At 39.6% G+C, this 27,001-nt stretch overlaps 1 protein-coding gene across 4 annotated transcripts; it reads right to left on the minus strand.

Moving 5' to 3' along the window:
* Positions 1-3,510: 3,510 nt before the first annotated feature.
* Positions 3,511-26,593, minus strand: LOC123757123 (uncharacterized). 4 transcript variants are annotated; one of them, XR_011228372.1, is made up of 5 exons: positions 25,906-26,591; positions 20,012-20,190; positions 7,147-7,297; positions 4,983-5,098; positions 3,511-3,531 (listed from the first exon to the last, which is right to left on the minus strand). XR_011228372.1 is itself a non-coding variant. In XM_045740527.2 (3 exons), exon 3 carries the CDS (start codon positions 12,208-12,210, stop codon positions 10,660-10,662), a length of 1,551 nt encoding a protein of 516 aa, XP_045596483.1. In that variant the 5' UTR covers positions 12,211-12,384; positions 20,012-20,190; positions 25,906-26,592; the 3' UTR covers positions 8,824-10,659. The 4 variants fall into 4 exon arrangements, 3 of the variants coding, with proteins under 3 accessions (XP_045596483.1, XP_045596484.1, XP_045596482.2); XM_045740527.2 differs by lacking the exons at positions 3,511-3,531; positions 4,983-5,098; positions 7,147-7,297 and adding an exon at positions 8,824-12,384 and having other exon boundaries at positions 25,906-26,592; XM_045740526.2 differs by lacking the exons at positions 3,511-3,531; positions 4,983-5,098; positions 7,147-7,297 and adding an exon at positions 12,212-12,384 and having other exon boundaries at positions 17,231-20,190; positions 25,906-26,593.
* Positions 26,594-27,001: the final 408 nt, after the last annotated feature.

A 27,001-nucleotide genomic window follows, 5' to 3' on the forward strand; every position in this document is an offset into this window, starting at 1 on the left:
CTGGAGAAAGGTCCATTCACATTTTAACCTGTAGTTTAAAACACATTTACAGATGCCTATTAAAAAGTCATTTAATAATCGTTTCATTTAACAATATGCCATTCACTTATTTTTCTGCTTGTTAAATTGACATGTTGGTCTGTCAAACATTATACAGTACTTTAATATTAAACATTATAAACACAGGTTTTTAATACATCTGACTTTAAAGTCAAGAGCATATTAATATTTGTTACGGCTTGACTAGCTATTCTTAAGGAAGCTTGCTGCGAGACAGCTTCAACTTAAAAAATGGTCTTAAATACCGTGTACTGGAAGTTTTAATTTAATTATGGAATATGGCCAAATTGGTGGGCATTTATTAGGGAAGACCACGGCTACAACTTTATATATATATAAAATGTTCATGATTTGAGGTCATGCTTGGATACCAATGATGGGTGTCAGGTTTTTCCCATCTAGAAGTGTTTTTGCCAGAGCCATTTATTTAAAAGTGGCTGTTTTGCTGCATGCCATTCATAGTGTGTTCCACGAGTACTCGGTATGGGGAATAGAGGTCATCTCTCTAATACCACACAATAGTAATATGTAAATAAAGTAACCACTTTGGATTTGGTGGAGAGGTGTGGAGAGATGGTTGCCTCTACTACACTTGCTGCCTCGATAAAAATGACATTGTATTTACAGTAAGTATTACCACCACATGAATTCATTAAAGCAATCCTAGCATAAATAATTACAATGAAATAAATAACAAAATGGTTAGGTAGTATATACAGAATAAAAAACCTAATCAGGAATATTAATATAGCTGGGTTTGTAACCTGTTGCCAATGTATTTTTTGTAAATGAAGAATGACTTTCTTTGGGTTGCAGTTTAAATGTTTGTGAATGTTTCAACTTCTGGGTTATTGGAGATAAAGTCTGTGGAAATTTGGGTCTCCTCTATGATCGTCTGAAGTCGGATAATACCCATATGCCAGCTGATGTGCCTCAGTACCCCCACAGAACTGCTGTGAGGGACTGCCATCTCCCTTGAACTTTTAGTGATTTTAGTAAATAAAATATTCATGAATTATTCCATATTAGTGAAAAATGATTTTAATGATGGATTTTCTGATTGAATGTTTGGACAATATAAAGAACGAGAGTTGCAACAACACGTCCATCGTGATGCGAGGCGTAAGTTCCCTATGTAGTCTATCACCTCCCACCACACCCAAAAGTAAGGTACGTTATGTTTTGTACTGTAATGTGCACATGTTACAAATACTAGTACAGTACAGTATACAGTAATAAGGCATTTTTAGTATATTTCAAAATGGCAATTTATTTGACTTTCAGCATAGTGCAATATTGACTATTGGTATATATAAAGATCATGCTTATTTCTTAAAGTATAAAAAGTTGAAAACAAATCAGTGTAGGGAGAAAAGTAATTATCAAAAAAGGCAACAAGGTAGAAAGAATTGTTATTCTTTAGGCTTTTGGTAGACTATACTGAAGATGTAAATCTTTTTTAAGAGAGAAATGACTATACACGTAATGAAACTAACAAACATTGAATTATTTTCTACTTCCACAACTAAGGTAATTTATCCGTAGTCAAAGTTTGCTTTCCATGTGAATTCTTCCTGTATGGGAATCTGTTAATTTATCTGAAATCGCTGGACGAGTTTTCTTTTTCATCACACCATGTTAATTTATGCTATTATCACTGAGTAAATCTTAACATAGTAAAGCAACAATCCACATTAGCTCCGGACCTCCCTCTATTATCACTGAGAACCAGCACCTCGACACCAAATCATCTATAGCAGCTTGCTATAATTTCCCAAGACTGGTTAGCTACAAGTAAGTAAGTAATTATCAAAAGAAGGCACCAAACCGGGAAGGTGGTTAGCTACAAGCATACAGCGTAAGTAACTATCAAATGGCACAGTTTAGGCAGAAACCTAGCACTAAAACAAATATATTTGGAGCCTCACAGCCAATCCTCCTCATGTACTACTACTGTCAAGTTTGCAGGTTATCTTCACTAGTGGTGGACATGTCTACAACCTTCATATGCTCTCCAAATAAGTGCTGCAGCTTTTCATGTAATTGAAATGGAATCCAAAACTTGTATTGATAAATCATCAAGTACCTTGAAGGAAAATAAATATAATTCTATATAGGGTATAGTTAGTTTTATTCATAGTAAAATACAGTACATGAGTCTTCAATATAACTAACACTTCAGGTAGAGTTTCTATAAAGTTCATTGTAATACAGGTATGTGGTACTGTATATATTTTGCATTGCAGCATTAAATGTTTCCATGGACAATACTGCATGCACTAGTGTTTAGTATATAAAATTATATACACTGATCCTGTATACAAAAGTCACATGCATTCTATAAAAGTAATGGATGTGCTATTAAACATAGTGTTCAAAATTAGTAGTGTATATTTGTTTTCAGACAGCATTGACAAGCAACATTAACAATTTTGCCAATTATGAAAAAATTCAGATGGAAGTAAATTCAGACGACTTCCTAATCATAGGAAATTATAAAGGTTCCTCATTATTACTGGGCTATGTATTCTGCTAGCAGCTGATCTTAGAGCCATGTTAACATCTTATCAAGGGGAAGACCTTGAGCAATATCTTGTAAGCATGCACCATGTTTTTACCCTGAAGTTATGCTGCCGCAGATACACCTTTCTTGGGGGAGCTCTCTGGTCCCCTCACCAAGACACGGGGAGCTGTGGCATTTACTTAGAGTATTAAGTAATTCATTTATACCACCACCAAGGAAGGCACCCAGAGGGGGCAGGCCACGGCTCACAGGTCGCTCCACCATCAGTTCGACAAATGATGAGACCTGACTCCCTGGGAGAGGGAGGGTGTCCGGAAACTACTAAGGCTCGCCCAGAAATTGGCAGTTCATTATTCATTCCAGTTTTTTTTCCATGTGTGATCAAACTAAAGCCTTAATTATTTTTTTTATGGATTATCATACTGTACTGGGTTATATATATATCCAAATGATAGATGCCTTTATAGGTTATACATTTATAGATAGGTTATATATATCCAAATGATAGAATAGAAACACAGTGCCATACAGTGTACAGTATATGTACATTCAAAAAAGGAAATTTTCCATACCACAGCAGTAGAGGGTAAAGGTGTACCGTTCTTTGTTGTTGAGGAATTTCTTGCTCCTCGAACCAAAATTTGAACAGTTTTATACTATCTAAGCTTGTCCTTTTCTTGGTATACTTTGGAAAAACTATCGAACTTCACAGTCACCATCTTCTTGGTTGTGCAGTCAGTGTATAATAGTAAAATAATCTGAAAATAGCTCCTCACCTGCAAGAATGTCTCTAGTAGCTACCAGTGTTACTGTACGAAGTGGAATGTCTGCCACAGGTGTTCCTTGAGGTAGGGAATACCACATGTTAGGAAGGTACTGCCGTTCTTGTAAAGGGATGTCACCAGGTTGTAACGTTATCTCTTGATATGCAACATTGCTGGGATGACCTGAACAAATTTATTCTTGTTTATTGCGAGGTAGATATAATAAAATTGAAGCATATTTACCAATCAAATAAAAAAAAATTATACTACACAGTAATTTAAAACAAAAGAAGTAATAAAAAGAAAGCACTAAGCCTAGATCGCTATATAGCACCACTTATTAGATTTTTTCTAAAGTTCCTTGACATCATTCAGGATGACAATACAAAAGTAGAAAAGCAAGATAAGCGATATCAATGGAAGCAGATTCACCCAGGATATTATCGAGACACCCAACTTGAAGGAACAATGGGAAAGTAAAATTCTGATCATCCTGAAAATCAGGATATTGTAATCTACAAGGCAAGTGATTTAAGAAACACTGTAATTTTAACATTAAGGTGAAGGTGTCTGTTCCATGAAGTTACCATTAGTTAATCTGTGGACAATATATTTCACGTATTTGTGGGGTTTGTGTAAGCTTCTGAGGTTATCTTGTTTATGGCTTCTTACAATGCTCACCCCACAGGTCCTTTTCTCTCTCTTAATATACTCGCTGCCTTTTTCTTAGGATACACTGTTACTTTTTCCTATCAACTGTTCCTAGAGCAGCCAAGCTAGAGGCTCAAACCAGCACAGGAATAATCGTGGATTTTTTTATCGTAGCTTGTTTAAATCATTTTGAAATCTTGTGTATGTAATTATAGTACCTAAGTGTAGTTGCATTATGATGTTTATGCTTGTGGTGTTATCTTCTCTGTAATCTTTGTCATATGACACCTGGAAACTGCTGATGGTTTTGGCATCCATGACTTCACTTATATTTTGTAACCATCCACAACTGTGTTCACAAGAGACCATTTGTTTGCTTTTTGGGATCTTTTGTTTCCTTAGCTTCTATTGTCTACCTTTAGCACATTTAACACCTCCAGCATTTCCACACAGCTCTTACTTTTCAGTTCCAAAAGTCATTTAATACAATAGTATGTATTTGTACCCTTTGTAGTTTATTGCTGTGCTTCTTGAAATAATGACACCATACAACTACAGCATACACTGTACTTTAATTTTTGTCTCACAAATGTCATGAAAAATTTTAGTATTTCTCCATCCATCTACAGTATTTAAGTGATTCTAGAGTTTTCAAGAATAACCTAACACCTCTGATATAGTTATCTGGTGACCGTTTACTAAATAGAACCACCTCTAGATCTCTTTCCTTGTCTAAAATCTTGTAATATCTTTTCACATAATTTGCAGGTTGCACGATACCTATTTTCCCCTATTCCACATTCTATAATGTGGCACATTCACACTCAATTCCATCCTTTAGGTACTGCTCCAATCACACAGTAAATCTATTAGTGTGTGTTATATCTCTAACTCACTCACTCTCTATATTTATCTCTGCATATGCATCTGTATGCCTTTGTGCATACACACACATACAAAACATATTCAATAATACTCCATACCTGTTGACTGGTTGTTGACATACTGTCCAACATTTAAAGGGTTTGCTGGGTAGTCCGTAAGCCAGGTGGTGTCAGCAATAGGGAAGGACCCAACACGATCTCGATTTACACAAGATCTGTGAAAAAGTTACGTCATAAATCTAATCTGCACGAATGCCTCTTATATTTCTTTTAATACATTTATTCAGAAATTAATTTTCAACTCTTCCTTCATCTTCCACACAACCTAATGTTATCCTAAAGCCTTAATTAACTACTTGGTTAATAATTAATTTATTTAACCTTTACAGTACCTAAAATAAAATGTACTTTCACTGATATTCAGTAGTGTATACATACACTCATTCTACCTTCTTGCATATCCAAGTTAACAGTTTTTATAATGCATACTGTATAGGTTATTCATTTATTTAGCTCAAATTTTTTCCAGTCTATATACTGTACTGTACAGTACTGTATATATAATTTAACGTTTCAATAACATGCTCATAAATTATTGATAAATGTTGCACGGCGCTAGTGTGGGAGAGAAGAACTGTGTCTTGCCAACTACTTTCTACTTATCTATATAATAGCAATACGATATAAAATTTAAAAAAAAAAATTCACGAAATTTTTCCGTTATACTATTGGTAATTAATGGAAAAATTTAAAATACTTGTTAAAAAGTTTTTAGTACAGGTTCTCATTTGCCAAGTCTTTGTTGGATCGAGGAAGGCTGTTAGGCTCGTCGAGGTCCCTTACCCTAGGCAAACTAATGACCCCCAAGGTTGTAGTCCACAACAGTTACCTAACTCCCAGGTACCTATTGACTGTTTGGTTTACAATGGTACCAGGTGAGTTTCCTTGCCCAAATGCCTTTATTCTCCAGTGGATATCAAACCCCGAAAGTTTTTGACTCACATCTTGTTTGAATTATATACGAGTTTTATCTTTTATGCCTTTGATTTACTAATATAAGCACGTAAATGTATTCCTAAATTATTAGTTATTAGATTAGCAAATTCTAGCTTCAAGGGAGAGACCATGCTGAAAGATTTGATGTTTACCTGAAGAGATATTTGGAAATTCTTTTATCATGACCGTCTACCAATATTCCATCAATACAACGAAAGATGAATGGATTGTTAATGCTCTGAATGAAAATGGGTTGAAAGGGGAGGTAAATGGCTCCAGGGTATAGAGCAACCAACTGTCCTCGCTGCACTGCCACATCACTCTCACGATTTGTCATTACAAATACACCGGTACCACCTAAACAGCTTGGAGCGCGGTATATGTGGAATCCATAAGTTTCTTCCATCACCTGAAACACAAGACACTTAACTTAATTGAAAATGCAGTAGACTGGTTTGTCTTGTAAAATGCAGTGTCTGCTTTAATTGCCACTCCAAAATAAGTGCTTTCCCACCTGCCTCTATATGAATTTAGTTTCCTGGTGCTTCTTTCCTAACTTTACCTATGTTGTGGAAAATCTTTGTTACTTTTAGTTAGTAGCACAGGCTATGGTGAGCCCATAGTGGACTTATCTGGCACAGGAGCGAGGCTGTGACTTGTGTGTGATATAGGAACAAAGTGTATTCTCAGGAAATTTATTAATTTTTCTTCAGGCCCATTGATTCAAAAGAAACAAATCATATTTATACCCGACTGAACTCACTTATATTACCATACACCTAACATAATGGACATAGCATCACTGGATTGTGTTGACTTGTATTTTGTTCCATAAATCAAAGCTGATGTTACTGCTCTACGACTATGTGACTGCTATACAGAAAGCACCCCTTAGCATTTAACCAAGTCAGTTACTTAGCGATTGGAATTATTACTGTAATTTTACTATTCATTATAGATTTTTGGAAATGGTTTAAACAGATATACTGATTTAAGAACTCTGCCTTCTCAGCAGAAATTAATTAAACAAAAGTTTTTCCAAAATCAGTTTAAGCAAGTTTACAAAGTTATCTATGTAGCAAACAAAAGTTTTCATCAATATACAAAATACCTTCATCACAACAATTCCATGAACATTTAGACCTAGTTACATCAGAAACCAACTAAACATACATTACTGTTTATGAAATACTCATTTATAATATCATATATTATACATATTACAGTAATGAGTAAGCTATTAAGGTAATGCAATGCTCATGCCTACCTGAAGAGCCAGTTGGTAGGCGAGTGTGTGCCGAGATCCTAGTGAGGTATGGAGGCTGTCCAGGGCTGTAGTTAGTGTTCGAAGCTGCTCCAGTAGAACGCATTCTGGGATGATTTTGTCCACGTCTGTGTTCTCCACGCTCCGCACACTTCTGTATACATGCACACAAATTATTCAGCCAGTGTGGGTGTCCTGGGGAACGGCCAGTGTGGGTGTCCTGGGTAACGGCCAGTTTACTATAGGTGTAGTAGAAAGTGGTAGTAATATAGATGTTGTAAGTATATAGTTGTAAGCTTACACTAAAGATGATTTTGACTAATTTTGTAGGCACATTGGGGGAGGGGTCATTCGATAATGGGATGCCCCACAGACTTGGGTCTTTTGTCCCCGTGTTGTGGAGGGGAGCTGAGATTGGGGTCATAGGATGCCATAGAATAAGATTTCAACTTAAGAATCAACAGAGCAGTTGTTAAACACATGGGGCATAATCTTACTGAAGCGAACATACGAGTCCTAAATACTCATACTCCGCCTAAGTAAAACAGAATCAAGAAACAAGTAACACTTAGTGGGCCAGCCAGAGGTTTAGGGCCCGCGCAGGAATAGACTTGGCACCTTTGCCCGCGTGGGGGGGGGGGGGGGGCGGGTGCATGAAATGGCATATACTTGGCCCTTTGCCCGGCCGAACTAAATGCAGGTATCCTCTCCCGTTTTGTATATATTTGGTTTGTTTACAGAATGGCTTCTTCTGTCATGTTACTTAGCTAATGTCCGCCTAGTACTGTCTTATGTTTTTCTATGGCTTGTGGGCACTCGGATGACTAATTGACTTGAAAGACCATATTAATGGGAAGGTGCTGGGGGTAATTGTGGCCAAGGGTTAAAATTTAAGGTCAAAATGAATAATATACAACGATTGTCAATCATTTAATGGGTCCCGGTAGTACATATGGGTTCGTTCTGTGAAGAGCAGGGGTGCCATCGGCACAATCAGAGAACACTGTATAAACATCAGAGGTCCCCGGTTGTTCAACACCCTCCCAGCAAGCATAAGAAATATTGCCGGAACAACCGTGGACATTTTCAAGAGGAAACTAGATTTATTCCTCCAAGGAGTGCCGGACCAACCGGGCTGTGGTTGGTATGTGGCCCTGCGGGCCGCTCCAAGCAACAGCCTAGTGGACCAAACTCTCACAAGTCAAGCCTGGCCTCGGGCCGGGCTTGGGGAGTAGAACTCCCAGAACCCCATCAACCAGGTATCAACCAGGTTCTCGACGCACAATCGAGTATTCTGGGGTCGAATCCAGGGCGGGACAGAAATGGTTGGGCACATTTCCTCTCACCTAATGCCTCTGTTCACCTAGCAGTGAGTAGGTACTCAGGAGTTAGTCAGCTGCTGCTGTTACGAACAAAGATAATGATGGGTACTTTATTAATTAAGTCCTCGTATACATGGGAACGCGACCGACAATAATTGACGCCTTTCTTTTACGTCTTGATTTAACGGATTTGTTTATTAAAAAATAAGCAGCATAATATTACTGACAAATCCTGTAAATCCATTTATCAAGTATTTTAAGACGTTCAAGAAAAATTTATTAATTATAGAATGTGCCCATTAATATAATTTAAAGTTCATGATATTGAACGGGTAAAGAAGGAGCTCAAAGAAAAATATTTTAATCTTTGCTATTTTACTGTATAATGTAATACAAAATGCTAAACTATATACAGTATACTATCAATTGCAGACCTATTGCATTAAAAAAAGGCTTACAGCTATACATAAAACACCAGTGTTTGGAAAAATCATAGCGTCTGAACACAAACATATTTACAGCTAAATGAACAAATCCACAAGGGCAATGATGAGGGTTCGAACCTACGCACTGGATGTTCCAGTGCATGGTTCGAATTTCTCGAACTTCGAACCCTCATCATTGCCCTTGTGGATTTGTTCATTTGATATATCACGCTACTGTGATTTCTGCGTATATTTACAGGTAATTACAAACATTTACGACTAATTACATTTGCTACTTTAGTTTGTTTTAGCTGAGCGATTCAGAAGTATGACTACATTCTAACCCAGAACAATATAGTTAACCTTCAATTAAAAATATTTGGCTTATAAGTTAAGGCGCTTGTTAATTTAACTTTCGTATTGACCCCTATTTTAAAATAAAGACTTGGTTGCAATACAACAAAAGTCTTAACATGAAAATTAAAATATCACAATCTGTAAACATTAAACCTGTCCTGCAAGATAGTATGTCTTGGCTTGCATCTGAACAAGGTCAGATTTATAACCTAGAATAAGTGACTGCGTGGAAGCAAGAGTCCTTTATACATCACCTACTAGGTCTGGGTTTATAGTGTGTTTTTCTTTAACTATAGTTCTGTCAAATCTGAGCTTCAAGTTGTGAATAAAGGTGGCTTCTACGCCTTCTTTCGGTACGTGCCATTTGTTGAACGTACTGAACACTTCCAAAACACAGTTCAAATACCTTGCAAAGGAGAATTAATTTTTTTTATAGATACACGCTTCTCGCTAAAACAAGTATATACATAGCACAAGTGTGCTTGTAAGGGTTTGACTAGTATTTTGGTTGGGTAACCATGTGGACAGCCTTGCACCCTTAGCTGGCAAGTCCTCCGCAAGCCAATCTTGTCCGACATTGGGAACTACAACCATGTTTTGCTACATAGCCTTCCCGGCTTGGTGCCTTCTTTGATAATTACTTGCTGAAAAGTCAGTATCGCTGACCTTTACGTTAGGGACAAACTACACTTTTCCTCACATGACGAGTATGAGGTGCACAAACTATCCGTTGCTGGCGACAATAGTAAGTCAATTTCCTCACAAGATCTATACATAATAACTGACTAATAAACTGCGGCAATTCAGACTTAGATTATAATTGCAAATTGATAAAAAAAATTCAACCACCAAGATTTTCCACCAATGGGTTTAATTACTGCATACCAACAGACATATCCTCCTTGTTGGTCTATTTACGAATTTAATCTTGATATATCGAGACCATCTTGCTGGAAAAAAAAAAGAATCCATCAAAAAGGATTTGGTACGCTATTTACTTTTTTCCAATAGACGAGAATCTTGATATGGCCAATAAACCTAGCCTATTTGTAACTTTTTATCCAGTGTGCATGATGTGTTAGCTTATACACATCTACCAGCTATTACAGCCATTTCTTCCAAATGGAAAAAAACAACTTTAAGTAAAATATTGAACAAAAATAGATGTAATCTTGATACCAGTAGATTGCTTACAATGTCATAAGCTTCTGTATGGGATGACTAACATCTCAATATCTGATGTAACCACACGTATTATTAAACTATAGTCCATGAAAGCCAGCAAGTAGGCAAATGGGATTTATTTTCATAATGTAAACATAATGTATCCCTATATTCACTGTATGCCACATTTTAAACCGAGTTTCCATCCAAAGAAAATAAAAATAATTAGAATCTTTCCCCATTTTGGATCACTCACGAAGGACAAGTTTCAGTTCCCAATTGTTCTGTTTTGCTTGTAGGTGCAACTGCTGTATATCATCCTGTGATATATTCTTCCAGAAGAGAAGCGGTGCTATGTAAGACAACTCAGAACAATGGAGGAAAAGCCAATTAAGGCCTTTAACAGTTATGGCACACTCGGCAATCTTGAGTTTCTGAAGCCGTGTGAGCGCTCCTGCGGAGATGATTTTGATGACAAGTTCGTCGTTGATGCACTCGAAAGTCTCCGTGTAAGGCTCCGGCATGAAGTTAATGCTTAGGTTCTTCAAACTCGGGGTGTGGGAGATCAGTGTTAGGAGAGCTTCACAAGAGTTCACAGTCACTGACGCATCCCACAGTAACTTCCAGCCGAGAATCTCGTATCCTTCTTCTATGTACAAGCCAGATTCAAGACGTTCCAAGTTCGGGGTAAGCTCCATCAACCAAGCCAGATCAAGGAAACAGTTCAAGCTATTAGTAAAAAGGAGGTCCTTCAAGGTCTCTCCTCGTACTTGAAGGTAATTATATATGTAATTTGCACAATTGCGACAGTTGAGATAGTTGAGATCGACAGTTAATGAGGTGATGGGGTAGAGAAAATGTAGAGAGGGCAACGAAGATACAGAAGTTGTTACAGAAGTGATTTTTGGGCAGGCCACATTTAGTAGAGAAGCATGAGTCGGTAAAACCTTTGCGTCCCAAAATTTGTTGAGCTTGAATTTCGTCACCCCTTGGTCTGGTTGAAGCAGCTCAATCACACTACATAAGGATCCATCTTCCACGGCGCCACCAAAGGAGGTCAACGCAGGTACACACCTCAGGAGGAAGAGGGTACTCTTAAGACTTACTTGTGTCCCACACACGCACACTAAGCTCAGAGTTTCACAACAAGGATTCTTAGACAAATCTTGTTCTATAACTTGCTTTAGATTCAGACCTTCCACAGACTGAGGGTCCTTCAGCAGCAAAGCGGCCACAGCTTCGTCGTCCACTTTCACAGAATCAGAGACATCAAGGTGCTCCAGCTGGTAACAGTTGGCGCCTAGAGTTGCTAAGATGGTACGATCGCCCACTCCAGTCAGAGTAACCCATTGTAGATGGCGCATCTGGTTTAACACTCGATAAAAGGTATTATTAATATCTAAAAGATATTTACAATCAGATTTTGACTTAACATTGCAAATCAAACCTAATCGTGTAATATTAATTAGCAAGCCGAGGGTGAGAGTTCGATAGAATTGGAAAACTTCGTCTATATAACCGAAGCCGCTGCGGGAGAGGTCTACCCACTGGGTGCTGCGGTCCCCCAGCATCTCTAGCAACATACACTTGCTATCCAGCATCACGTCTCTCGTGTCCACATTGAAGATACGGTTAAGGAGCTGCTGGCGGATGTTTGGGTTGAGGGTTGAGAGGACGTACTGGCGCTGACGCATACGGTCCCGGGGCGGCGCCTGGTGGTTGAGACAGTGGTTCAGCCACCGCCACACCCACTCTGTGCATATCTCCGTCAAGGAGCAGATCTTCTTGAAGGGTGGCATGCTCTCCACTGGTGCTTTAGTATTTAAATGCAAGTACTGCCTTCACTCGTACGTGTATACTCATCTAACAAAGACAATAAAACATGGCTGCACTAAGGGATCAATAGCCTATCAAACAACACGGTACCACCTGATTCCGGCTTCCCGTCAACTGACTACGCACCACCTGCCAGTCTGCAAGAAGAAATTATTTTCAATAATAACTACTTAAATTGCTCTATGCGAGATATTTTGTGTGTATTAAACTCTACACAGCTTTACCTATTTTGTCATAAGTCAAAGTTAATTGAACTATAAACGAAATGTTAACTTTAGGCCCCATACACTTATTATTCAAAAAGATTCTTTAACAATGTGGAAAATGTTCGTAACTGAATTATATTTAAAATAATAACTAAAAGCTTGCTCTCTCCAGTCATCCATGTGACCGCACCAACTATTATAACCAAATATATGCTTAGGCCTACAGTATATTATCATCAAGAAAGAACATTTGTGCATGTGGTGGGCTTGCATATTATGAAAGTATACTTCAATGATGTAACATTTTGGCAATAGTGTCATCATTAATAACGTGTTTAATAACATTAATAAGACTTGTCATCATTAATAACACGAACCGGACGTAGGTTCGAACCCTCGTCACGGCCCTTGTGGATTTGTTCATCATTAATAATTAATACTGTAGTTTGTTAGAGGAGCACGCATTACTATAAGCAACAAACTTGTAACCATTCTTAAATGGGTCTCATTGTGGAAGTTAAGTACTTAGTTCGTTCACAACTAATCACTAATTATGAAAAAAAACACTAAACACAACTACAACTACCTACAACTCCCCCTCCCCTAAAAAAATGCATACGTCAATTAATAAGCAAATGCAAATGAAGTCACTAACCCATAATCTACACAATCACTTTGTAAACCGAAATATGAACATCAGATTACCTGTCAACTGGCCTGTCCACAGAAATTGTAGTAACATACAGAGGGGTGGCGACATGGGGCCCGCAAATCTCAGCAGCAATGCTAGGTTGGCTACCTTTAGAAATTTCGTGTACAGAATTACTGAGGACCTCATATATCACATATGGCAGACCAATCCAAGAGTATGAGACTCCAACAGAGTCTATATTTAGCCATACACAAGATGTAGTTCGAAAAAAATAAAAACATCAAAGGTATGTCACCAGAATGGTCCCAGAACTGAGAGGTATGCGTGTTACGAGGAAAGACTACAGGAATTACACATCACGTCGTTGAAAGACAGAAGAGTTAGGATAGAGAATTGCCATTTATAAAATTATCAGGGGAACTGATAGGGTAGACAATGACGGATCATTTAGCACGGGTGGTACTCGCACAAAGGGCACAGGTGGAAACTTAGTATCCAACTGAAATTTTGAAAAAAAAAATCAGCGTCAGTAGTGAATGACATGAAATGCAATAGTTGGACCAAGCTCTCAAGTCAAGCCTTGGATAGTAGAACTCCCATAACCCCATCCAGGTACAAGAAGTGATATGGTGGAGGCAGATTCCATGCAGTTTTAAATGCAGATACAACAGCGCAATAGGCTCAGAAACCTGTACACCTGTTGATTAGATGCTGAGAGGCGGGACAATTAAGAGAGCCGAAGCTAAACCCCCACAGCACAACTAGATCCACGTCTGCGCCAGAAAATATAAACCGTATAACTAGTTAAACTGCGCACGCACGAACATACTACTTAACACTGCTTGTACAAGAACATCGAGAATGATTTATTTACAGATGATATTCTGATATTACGCGTAAACTACCTGGGCCTGGCAACGTACCCTCAGCGGGCACCATGCCAATCTACCTCTTCCCTCCCCAACTCTCACCCCCTTCCACTCCATCACTCTGCCCCCTATTGTATTCGTACCCTTAGGTACCCTTCTTTTTCCGGCCTCCCAGACACTGCTCCTTATCCTTCCCTTCCCCTTCTCTAATTTCTCCCCTCCTCCCTTTTCAACCGGCCTGCCTGTGAAGTGTTGTCCATCCCCTGCCACATGTTATATTTGCCGCAGTGAGACGCGTTTATGAGGTGAACGACCGCCGAACTGATGGACCGCCATATGCTCCTGAAGAATGTTAATTAACATTACCTCAAATTTAATAAGAATTTTAATTACGATTTCTGATGCATGATGAAATATAAATTCAGTAAACATGTTTACTTGTTCTCTTGTATCAACTGCAAGCTCAAGATGGAACAACCAGAAGCTTTTGTTCAACTCATGAAAACTTGGGTGAGCACCGACCTTATAACTGCATCGCCAATTTCTTGACCTGACCTAAGTAGGGTTTAAGAGGAACTCATACCATAAACACTCGGCAGTAGGCGCCGAGATTTTTAAAATTTACAAAATAAATTAGCTGGCGCGTTAACAACGAGGTAATTACAAACTCATTTTCTTCTGTCCTCTATGGAAAGGGTGAGAGATCTGTTGAACATATAGTTCAGGGATTTATTGAACAATCAACCACAGAAGGTGATTGAAGTGTTTTGAAAATGCTAATCTAACCTACAGACATAAATACAGAGTATCTATAGAGATACATAGATACAGAGTATCTATGTATTTATGTCTGTAGGTTAGATTAGCATTTTAAATGCACTACAATCACCTTCTGTGGTTGATTGTTCAATAAATCCCTGGACTATATGTTTAACAAATCTCTCACCCTGTCCACGGAGGACAGAAGAAAATGTATATATACTGATTAGCATTGTAAATGGGTGGCCACGTCTGTGGTAGATAAAAAACAAAAACTCGGTACTCGTCTAACGTTATTTTTGGTTGCGAAGAGATAATTTCTGATCTGCTCAACATAAGAGTGCAAATCAGGTGATTAGGCCATCACGTTAAATTGAACGGTCAAGTAACAAAATATGAAGACTAACTGACGTTGCCGCAGCATGAATCAGATTTGGCTACAAGTACAAGGCAGTTCAGCTTCTACAGAGATCTAGATGTAGTAACATGATTCTAAACGATTCTTCGCGGCGGAGATTGTATTCCAGGGACCTGCCCGAAACGCTACGCGTACTAGTGGCTGTACAAGAATGTAACAACTCTTGTATATATCTCAAAAAAAAAAAAAAAAAAAAAAAAAAAAAAAAGAGTAGACAAAGACACGCACTAGAGCATTACATCTTATTTTTTTATAAAGAGATAAATCTAAACTCACGCTGCATGAAATGGCAAACCATCTCATTTCAAATGTATATCTGAAATTCTTGCCCTGTATCAATGTTTCGCTTTAAGTAGATAAATGACGTAAGATTAAGTAACAAGCAGTGTAGTGTAAAGACTAATAAATAATAATAATATACAGCAGCTTTTTGATGACTGTAATACCTCCATAGCTAAAACACCTAAGCATTAGCGAAAGGACCTGCTATTAATGCATAACGAAACAATGCCAATGAAATGAAAACAAATCTCACACTAGCTAACATTATAAGTATGAGGTGTGCAGGACAGATGTAATTGTTAATATAATAATCTACGTTGAGGTCTGATAAAAGACGTTTTGCGTTACCGTTCACAGGATGTTATGCACAATAAACTAAACAATCAATCTTGAGAACTGTGAGCGTACACCGTATCCTGAACGACACTCTGAGATTCTAACTGATGGCTATGCGTGCCAACATGGCATACGCCACACACATTATTCTATTTATATGGACCTCTTGACATTAAGTTCGGTATTATTTACACTCCTGTTCTTTTTTCTCTTACTTTGGCTCCTCTTTGCATATCAGCTTTCTGTGGTGGTTGGCCGGAAGGAAAAGTGGTGGGGGGAGGGAAGGGGTGTACATCTTCGACGACCCGGCGGGTAGCTGAGCATGACTGCTGAAACACTTTTCTATCTAAAGTGTAACAAGACTATAAAAAAAAAGTATCTAAAGACCGTAAAAGACTAGGAATTAGCTTCGTTGTCCCATAACCCTGTCTCCTCTCATTTACTTTCCTGTTGGAGTCGAGACTAATAATTGAGTAAGCATCATGTTTTTATAACTGCTAGTTATCGCTTCCTTCCTCAAGCTCGCTCTCTTGCACTTTTATACCGCACTTTTTTTTCAAAACAGGATCTGCCAATATTTTTACATTCTGGTCGACAATTATCGTTGGGTGCACAAGGACGAGTAGTGAAGAAACATGTGGGCAGGGTGACACCCTGCCAAACCAAACCATAGTTGTTTTTTCTACTTGTGGATAGGTTTCTGTTCGGTAAATAGCCATATTGTCTTTAAAACTTACAACACACACACCATCTACATTCACACACTACCGGCTTGCGAAACCCATCTTCTACTGGCCAATGGATACAGTGTGTGCTTCATCTTGTATAACCTAAGTCATGTGTTTACTTTAAAGAGGTGATACTCATTACTCTGATGAAACATTCAAATTGAGTTTTTTTTTAATTCCACTTGCTCAATTTGGAAGCGGGGGTCGAAATTTTCCAAATAGAAGTGTATTAAGAAATTGGACAACTTGATGCCCCAATATTAAGAGTATTTAGCACAAGCGTGGAGCATGCACTTCAAGAATACAAGAGAACCTGAAAAAGATCCATAGATTTGTCACTAGGCTGCTCCCGAGATGAAGGCCCTAGCTATGAGGCTAAGCTGCAAGAACTCTTACAATGCTGGGGATTCGAAACACACAGGGACATGCTGATATAAGGACATACATTTTGACATGTCTGAGACCATGAGAAAGGTAAAGCTTTAGCGTGATGGAATAAGAATAAGACAATATCGAGGAATGAAGCCTGAGGGCAGGGGTTTGCCTAGTAGAGAAAAATTCCATTCAAGATTTCCTACGCAAATGAGGGTAGGAAGATCCATCATACTGCGTTTAATGGTCAAGAGGCCAGACCCAGGAGCTGGATCTTAATTCCCACAACACAGATTGACAAGTGCAGTTAGGCGGGTATACCTCAATGTCAAGTATAATCAGCATGCTTAAGTGTGCTCACCTAAGTCACCGCCACGGCAACCTGCCTGCCACACGTTGTCCATTCTCAGTCTGAGCGCATCACTATCTTCAATACCCAGTTATTCTGAGCTGCTTTGGCATGCAGTTTGTCAACTTCGTCCTGTGTAATATTTGGCCAGCACACAAGCGGAGCCAAATACTGCAAGTCCGGACAGTGCAGCAGGAGCAAGTCCAAGCCGTATGGGCTGATCATGCACTGATCTATCTTTAGTTTTTCAACTTTCTTCAAACCACCAGCCATCAATATCAGCAGCAACAACTCGTCGTTGATGCACTTGTAACTCTCTTCATTATAAACACCCTCAAGGAAGGTCAGGTTAAGGTCACACAGATTAGGGGTGTGCGTCAGTAGGGTCACAATTGTGATGGAAGAAGCAACCGTGACTGAGGCCTCTCTAAGATCATTCCATGTTGGTATGACATTCTCTTGCTTGGCCTCTAAGGTTGCTTCAATACGTTCCAAGTTTGGGGTTAGCTCTATCAACCACATGAGGTCGAGAGGACAATTTATACTGTCGGTGATAATCAGTTGTTTTAATACTTCTCCTCGTATTGCAAGATAGTTGTACAGAGAGTCGACAGTGTTCTTGAAGTCAGCCTCAACAGAGAGAGATTCGAAAGGGAGGACTAAGTGCAAAGCGGCTAGAGAGGCTTCGTTGGTCGTAATTGCAGCTATGTTCTGACAAACTTCCCTAAGCAGAGAGGCTTCACGTGGCAAGATATCCAAATCCCACAATTGGTTTAACTTGAACTGTGTAATACCATCTTCTGGCTGCAGTAGTTCAATGACGCTAGTGAGTGAGCAAGCGTTAATGTAGCCCCCTAAGGAGGTGAGGCCCGGGACACAGTGGAGTAGCAGTGCAGCACCCATCGCACTCACCTGGGTGTTGCTCACACACACGAAGTTAAGAGTTGTGCAGCAAGAATTGGTTACTAGTGCTTTACGACCAACCTGCTGGGGACTCAACCCTAGCACTTCTTGAGGGTTCTTCAGTATCAAAGCTGCCACGCCCTCGTCATCCACCTTCAAAGAGCTTGAAACATCAAGATGCTGCAGTTGAGGGCAATTTGTGCCCACGATTTTCAGGATGGTGTCATCAGCAATACCACCGAGAGTAATCCATATTAAGTTATGCATCTTTTTTAATGCCCAGTAAAATGTGCTATTTACAGCAGATATGTATTTTTGATCACTTATAAGCCTCGCATCACAAACCGCCCCCAACCGCGTGAGATTAAAGCTACCCACGAGACCGACGGTGCTGTAGAAGCACAACATTTCATCGTAGAAGACAGCCCCTCCACGGGTAATGTCGACCCACTGTGTGGTGTCGTCTCCCAGTGCCTGCAGCAATTTGCACTTGGTTTCCATAAACAGTTTGTTGTTGTTCATGTTTAAGATGATGGTGAGCAGCCGCTGACGGAGGAGTGGGGAGAGGGCAGAGACCAGATACTTGCGCTGTTCCGAGAAGTGGGAGGTGAAGACTGCCTGGTGTCTCCCACAGTTCAACAACCATTGCCACACACACATTGCGCATATTTCCCTCAGACTGCTCAGTCTTTTAAGTGGTGGCATTGTTGCACTTGTTGATTTCCTTGTCAATATAACTATCTCACCACCTAATAATGTCAGCCTGTGTGTGTCTGGTTTTCCAGTTGCATTACAAGCAATAATCAATCTGCTTTTACCTTATGTGCATTAATATAACAAGCGATAACACTCCCTCTCTTCTTCTTCCAAGCTATATATTCGCTAGTATTAACTGAAAACATCACGCTACTCTTACCAGGAAAAAAAAGGACTGACAAAAATCATTTTCAGTCTCCCTCGGCACTCGTCTTCCAGCAGCACAAGTTTCACATTCAGTGTTACAACAGGTACATCAAACGCTTCGGACATAAAAAATATGGCATAAAAGCTTCACACAATATTCGGACACTGACAATTTAGCACTATCGTCACTGAAATTCACCAAATTTTGAAACTCATTTCTACATAAATGTACTTCCGTTTCAAGTACAAGTCTATTGGTAGCGTGAAACCTAGAGGCAATGTAAAATATACATTGTACATGTCAGCTCTTCAGGGACATTGTTGAGAGTTCGTTAAAACTAGCATATGCATCATGTAGGATTTTAGACAAGTCATGCAACACAATGTATGGTACCGTAGTTTTTTTTTTGCAAATTACAGGCTACCGAATACAATGTATACATAGCCTATGCATGCAAGGGTCACTGAAAGCCATACAATTCACTGTATGGTAATTTTTGAGGGTTCAATCATAAATCATACGTATCTTAATTGTGGTATTATAGGGGGTAGCTTCACTGAGGTCTTAAAATACAATTAATGGTAACAAGGTTGTCATAACAGGCCATTCAACTCGGTGAATGGTAGTTGCAAATTTACTTCATATTCCGCAACAGTTTAAGTGACAGGAATTACGAAAAATTATGATAATACTCAGGTCAATTTTTGAGCTTATCATTCAAATTGTTGAAGGAAAGGGGATCACTTCAGGCCACGATCTCCATCACAATAAATGATAGTAGGATTCACAGGTTATACAACTCCGTCAGGGTCACATACGGTTCACTATGGAAAACATGAGGTGTCACAGGCTATAGATACTATAGCCTAGAACGCCAACGTGGGTTCACTCCTGTAAACACAGCGTCCATCAGCTGGCTTGAAAAACACCGGGTGGAAGATTTGACAGGTCTGGATTTGGCAAGATTGACGAAGAAAGTTGTTCACCGTATCTCGCTTCGCGAAGGTTTACTGTAGGTGCTTGTCAGTAAACGGAGACTTCAAAGACAGAAATTGCTCTGAAAGGTTTCTTGACATGAATATTGATGAGTGTAGGCTTTCTTGACATATATAATCATAAGTGAAGGCTTCTTTGATATGCATGGTCATGGGTTGAGTGCCTGAGTCTGCAAGGAAAAGAGTGCATGAGCTCGTCTATTCCATTGGTTACATTAATGTACTGATTCCTTCTAGAGAGCAATTCAGAGATAGCTACATATTATCTATCCGTTTTCATTGAAGCTGATCCCTTTTCTGCAAGTCAAACCCTACAATAATAACTTTTTACGTGACCCGATTTGAAGATACTTTTGCTTTACAGTGTTAGGTTTATTTTATAGTTATCGTTAAAAATAACAGGTATTGTGAATTATTTTCATGGGTCACACAGTTTGTAAAGGAGATTATTCTAAGATATATTTTTGTTCCATAAAAGTTATTACTAGGCTACATTTCTAGGCGACAAATGTGGAATAAATCATATAATGTGGGCAATAAAAGGGATACAAAGTAAGAAAGGGAAGGGGGGGGGGGAGATAAAGATGACAGAAGGATAAAGGTTGAACGTGGTTGTTAATCAGTATGACTTTTTATCCTGTACTTCAAAAAAATAGCAGCAATTATAGTTTCAAATTTTTTGATTTGTTACTCTAATGGGAATTAATGGAGTTTAATCATGCATCTAGCTACGTTAATTAATCATCACTCCCTTTGCAATCAACGAATGTAGGATAGCATGGAGTTTTTTTTAACTCAAAAGCTTTTTCAAAGTTGGAAGAAAAGGAAATTAGCATTTTGGTGTCCAAGAAAGTTAGGAAGTTAGTTAGCTGTCCAAGAACGTTAGGAAGGCAGGTGGGTGCTCCTACACCTTCCTTGAATCCCAGTATATTTAGATGAAATAAGTCAATTTTCCCTTTGAGTCTGTCGAGAATAATTCATTCTGCTGTCTTGGCTGTACAAGGCCAGTGAACAACCCGTTCTCGCAAATTTAATAAGTCAATATTGACTTATTAAATATGTGCATAGGTGACATACTTAACATAATAGTTTCCCTTGAAAAGCTTCATAGAAAACACCGACCTTACCTAACCTACTTAGTATGTTAAGATAAGCATCTTATTGCTTCGTAATTACAATTATTACCTAACCTATACCTATAATAGGTTAAGTAACAATTGTAATTACGAAGCTATAAGATGCTTATTTTAACATACTAAGTAGGTTAGGTAAGGTCGGTGTTTTCTATGAAACTTTTCAAGGGAAACCATTATGTTTAGTATGTCACCTATGCACGCAACTAATAAGTCAATATTGACTTATTAAATTTGCGAGAACGGGTTGCAGTGAAAGGGCGATATTAGTCTACTAATTCTGGTTTGGAAATTGGAATGTCATCACTTCCTTTAATTTATTTGGAAGCTTTCCATTTACATGGGACTTATTGATAAGGACGAGCACTATTTGCTGTCCAGACTGTTTAATCATTGAGTATGTTACCATATTTTGCCCAGGAGCTGTGTCAGTGATTTTCCTTCTTGCTTGGAGCTCATCCATTGTGAATGGATAATCATTCATCTGCCATGGTTTCAACTTGAATGAAACCGTGACAGATGGTTTCATTGAGATGGATCACTGGATCAGTGATCCACTTTGAGGATCACTGACCCAGTAGTTGATATTTCAAAATGAACTGACATTATGGTTGGTTACATTAATATGATGTATTATTGATGTGAAATATGGAATTCAAAAACTATTTGAGTGTACCCAGGAATTCTGTTTACAGAATACCAAATTCTCCAAAGAAAACGTTTCATGTATATAATTTTTTATATTTTGAGCCAACGATTTATAATACAATAAAGTTATAACTTAAGAATAATCTCTATTTGGGACAAAGGTTCATTTTACATGTAGACCATTACTGAAACCATAATATGCTTTTAGACCATCACAAATATCTAGATAACTATCCAGGTGATTTTAAAGGGGGCGGGTCACATGGTAATGGATTTGCTCTGAGGATGGGCTCTATGTGTATATTTCTACAACTGAAGCAGCGTGTCTAGGCATACAACTTAAATTAATGCACTGCCTAATTTTGTAAGCGATTCCGGAGCCTAGGAATCTTAAGATCTAGAATCTTCAAGGCCTAGAAACTTAAGAACATAAGAACAAAGGTAACTGCAGAAGGCCTATTGGCCCATACGAGGCAGCTCCTATCTATAACCACCCAATCCCATTCATATACATGTCCAACCCACGTTAATAACTTAACCCGTTTAATTTTCGTGCTTAGGAAATATTATAGTAGTTGGTTTTAGGCGAAGCGTGGCCGTCAAAACACTTCAGTGGTGTTCGGCACATGTCAATGTGTCTGGCAAGGAGCAAGCTGATGAGGCTGCCAAGACTGCCTAGATCACCATGGCCTCCCCCAAGGCGTTTCCTCACATTTGGGCACTACCTTCCTGTCCTTGTGTCTTGGCAACAATACTGGGATGCTACTGTCGTCCCCAACAACCTAAGGGAGATATAAATAGCTAGCGTTTCATCCCTGGATGTCGCAGGTAGGAGATTATGCTCGCTCAGGCGCGTATTGGTCATCAAGTTCTTCCTGTTTTAAGCAGTGACAGCTGTGCTCGCGCCAGTGTGCGACATTTGCTGGTAGTGTTCGACGCAGGGAAACCTTTGACAAGGTTACATCGGAGATTGTTGAGGACCTCGAAATTGCTACTTACACGAAACAGTGAATTTGAACACGTCTATATTTAGCAATACAGTTTAGGTAAATACTGCTTTAGAAATTGGGTAGTGTTGTAATGAACAGTTTTTAGAGTAGTATAATAGAAGCAGGTTCGTTGGATGGTTCGAGTATGTAATTTCGCTGTGCAAACTTAGATAGCCTTTCAGTATCTTCTATTGCATATTTATTTTATTTTTCTCTCGTCTCACTTCCAGGAAGTACATCTTGAAAGCTTTGAGATGGCCTCAATAATTAAGGTGCTTAACTATGTATATACGCCCCGTGTATGTTCTCAGTATTCTATGTAGAAATCTATCTTGCTAATGCACTAAATTGTCATTAATGTCTGCCATTCAATATAAAAAGCAAACCTGTGAGCTAAATATAACTCCCTTTAAGGAACTTATATGTAGACGTAACCCCAAATAACCCAACGCTCACCGGACGTAATTTATGGTACCCGAACCTAAACTATTTAGCCTAAAATAAATTAAGTTTTCCTAAACACACATATCTCCCCTGACATATTCAGCGACGCCCGAGGACACGCTTCCCTACCTTCAGCCCGAATCGACGAATATACGAGAACTGGGCGTGCAGGTGTGGTATATATGGGCACGCACTGCCAGGAAATATATGGACCGCATTCAGAGCATGTGCGTGCGTTGCATTTAGACTTTCAAAAATAGTAACACGTGGCTAAAGTAATGGCTAGAGATTTATTTAAATTCAGTGTAATTTATTAATAATGAAAAAAAGGAGGTTTTTGTGCAAAATAAACTAGTCCGTGTTCTTTTTTTTACCTTAACAAATCATTTAAGCATCTAGCCCATGAATTAAAAGAATACTCACAGTACACTGGCATACCGTTTGTTTTAAAGCTATCCAAGCAAAGCCAAGAGCTGAAGCTCAATCCCTGAAGGAACAACTAGGCGAGTTCACGAGCTGACCCGGATCAATCCTTCAGACCTAGTGGTCCCTCGCAATAGGAAAACAAATCTAAACTATTGCCCGTTACAAAATATATAGGTCCATACATGTTATTCATAAAGTTATTATACAGTCTTGATTAAATGCAAATTATGTCAAATTGTTTAATAATCCAAATATATTTCATACGCTTCACTAAAGTGAAGATGAACGATCTAACTGAAACATGTCTAGTGTACTCACCTAGTTGTGCCTGCGGGGGTTGAGCTCTGACTCTTTGGTTCCGCCTTTCAACCTCGTCAATCAACAGGTGTACAGGTTCCTGAGCCTATTGGGCTCTAATGTGTGTAGTGTGTAGTGTGTGTGTGGGGGGGGGGGGGTTGTCTGTGTTAATCTGTTCCTGAGCAGTGGATAGTATACTAGTGACATACTCCAGGCTAGTATGAGATCTGTGACTATACCCGCTTGAGACTATTACAAATTAGATAAGAGTAACTTCCTGGTACTTAGGTACCTAAAAGGTTATTAAACACACAAAATATGGTAACTAGATATATAGTATATATGATGTAAATGGTTACAACGGTGGTTGCTGCGTCGTACGACAGCGTCATGACAGCAAGCTGTAAGCGAGGCTGAGGAGTGCCGGTGGGAGCAGAAGCAAGGTCACGGATAGCGGCTGTTTTTAGATCCGTCCGGTGAGACTGTGAGGACCAAGGTTTGTAAGAGGTGGTGATGTTCCTTGACGAGTTGTGGTTAGAATGCCCCCTCACCCCTGATGCTGACGATGTTTTAAATTCAACTACTCGGGACAAAATGTTCCGAGTACCACGGGCTATGCTGAGCCCGTAGTGGACTTACTGGCACTGGAGTGGGCTTAATTTTTTTCTCCCGATGCTGATTGATTTGACTGGTAAAAATTAAGCCTCCCAAGAGGTGGCACGGGCATGAATAGCCCGTAAACCCCTGATACTGTGGTCAGACGTCCACCTGCCTCAGTTTGAATCAACGCTGCTCGTTGATTGGTTGATGGGAAACGGCAATACTAAGGTGTGCCCCAAGGTAGTGTTCTGAGCACTACTCTTTTCCAGGTTGCCCTCAACGGTCTTCTTTCCTCCCTTCCTTCTGACATTTTTCTCTGCTCTTTATGTTGACAATCTTACCCTCTGCTGTCAAGGTGATGACTCGCCTTTCCTTCAACGGCGGCTTCAACTTGCGATTGATGCTGTGTCGTCCTGGGCCACCAATCATGGCTTCAAGTTCTCTACATGACTTGTGCTATGACCTTTACTCGGAAGCAGGTCGTTCTTCGACCCCCTCTGTTGCTTTATGGTAATCCTCTTTTTGTATTAGGATTCTGCTAAACTTCTGGGGTTAATCTTTGACACTCGTTTGTCTTGAGTGTTACTACTGTCCACCATTGCCGAAATGGTAAAGAAAATGGCAATGGTGGACAGTAGTAACACACTTAAGAATTATTTAATAATAAATACAAATTCGTCCTTCACCTATGGTAGAGGAGTCTACTTGGAAGGATTCAATTTACATGAGATTAAGGTTAGGATACAAATATATCTGGCAATACGGTGTTGATGTCAGTGAAAAAGATAAGGAGTGTAAATTATGTAGTATGCCACACGCCCACACCTTAGAACATTATGTATTAGTGTCAACTTATGTATTAGAATATTCAACTCGATTAGGTAATATATTTCTCGATGTCTGGGGCCTGATAGCCGATTGGACAGCGCTCTGGACTCTTAATCCTAGGGTCCCGGTTCGATCCACGGTGATGGCGGAAACAAATGGGCAGATTCTTTCACCCTGATGCCCCTGTTCACCTAGCAGTAAACAGGTACCTGAGAGTTAGACAGCTACTACACGCTGCTTTTTGGGGATGTGTAACAAAAAGGAGGCCTTGTCGAGGACCGGGCCGCAGGGACGCTAAACCCCGAAATCATCTCAAGATAACCTCAAGGATACGAACCCGGGACAAAGCGCTCGCGAAACGCCAGGCGAGCGTTTTACCACTACGCCACGGAGACTAAATTTGCGGATAGAGAAAACTAGGTTATTCTTAAGCACATTAGACGAACACATTACATAAAGGAAATTACTAGTAATCGTGAGCACTAAACAAATTAAAACCAATTAATAAAAAGACGCTTACCTGTTGTGCAAGTTGAAGGCAAGCCAGGGAACACTTCGGTACTTATAACGCTTCCAAATCGACGTCAACTTTTTCAACATTTTACTCTTCTGTTCCTGATTGTTGACTGTTGAGCCTAAGCCCACACACTGCTGTTGCCAGGTCGCACAGATCTTGCTAATTGAACCAACTGGAGTTCCACCTTACGTTTAATATATACAGGTTGTGCAGTCTCGAACTATAGGCTATATCACGCGCTGATGTTAAGTCTTTAAGCGATATAAACCAAATTATGTTTAAAGAAAACTTTTATAATCAACTTCAGCAGATGTCAATCCTCATTAAAGTCAGTAGAATTAAACTGAAAGTCGACAAATGTGTGGCGATTGATTAAGATCAAGCCAACCAGGAGGTGGCACGGGCATGAATAGCCCGCAAAATGTGTGGTAATCACCCCTGTTGAAGGTGTCTTCAAAGTGGCGAGAAAGCCAACCTGAGGAGAGCTTATATAACCCTTAGCGGGGCCACGCACTTGTCACAATGTTCTCAAATAGCTAACACGTTGCCCCGACCCACGGGGAAGTTATTAGCTTGGCAGAGAGTACCGGCCACGTGCGGACTGCGGAGAAACACGTAGTAAAGAGTCACCCACCAGCTGCGACGCGCACCTCCCACCACCGTTGTCGCCGGAGCACTGAGCCGGGGAGCCAGCCAGCAGCCACCTTGTCTCCCTCACCCCCACCTGTTGTTATTGTTGTTGTTTACATATAACCACTCGGAAATGTATATGTTTATCTCTTTAGAATGTTCGGTAATATGTATATTGTTTGTAATGTGTATCTATGTATGTATTAACACGATGTACTGATCGGGGTGAGAATAGCTTGAGCTACCTCATCCCTTTGTGTGCATTTTACCTCAAACTTATTTCAATTTAAATTCAATTTCACTCGGAACAAAAAGTTCCAAGTAGCACGGGCTATGGTGATCCCGTAGTGGACTTACCTGGCACAGGAGCTGGGCTGTAATGGTCTCGCTTCATGCAGGTCGGGGTTCAATCCCCGACCGTCTAAGTGGTTGGGCACCATTCTTTCCCCCCGTCCCATCCCAAATCACT

The sequence above is a fragment of the Procambarus clarkii genome, chromosome 13 (genome assembly GCF_040958095.1).
Source record: "Procambarus clarkii isolate CNS0578487 chromosome 13, FALCON_Pclarkii_2.0, whole genome shotgun sequence".
Taxonomy (NCBI): Eukaryota; Metazoa; Arthropoda; class Malacostraca; order Decapoda; family Cambaridae; genus Procambarus; species Procambarus clarkii.

Coding starts and splice junctions, on each gene's coding strand:
- LOC123757123 (XM_045740528.2), bottom strand. CDS start 12,210: ATGCCACCCTTCAAGAAGATCTGCTCCTTGACGGAGATATGCACAGAG.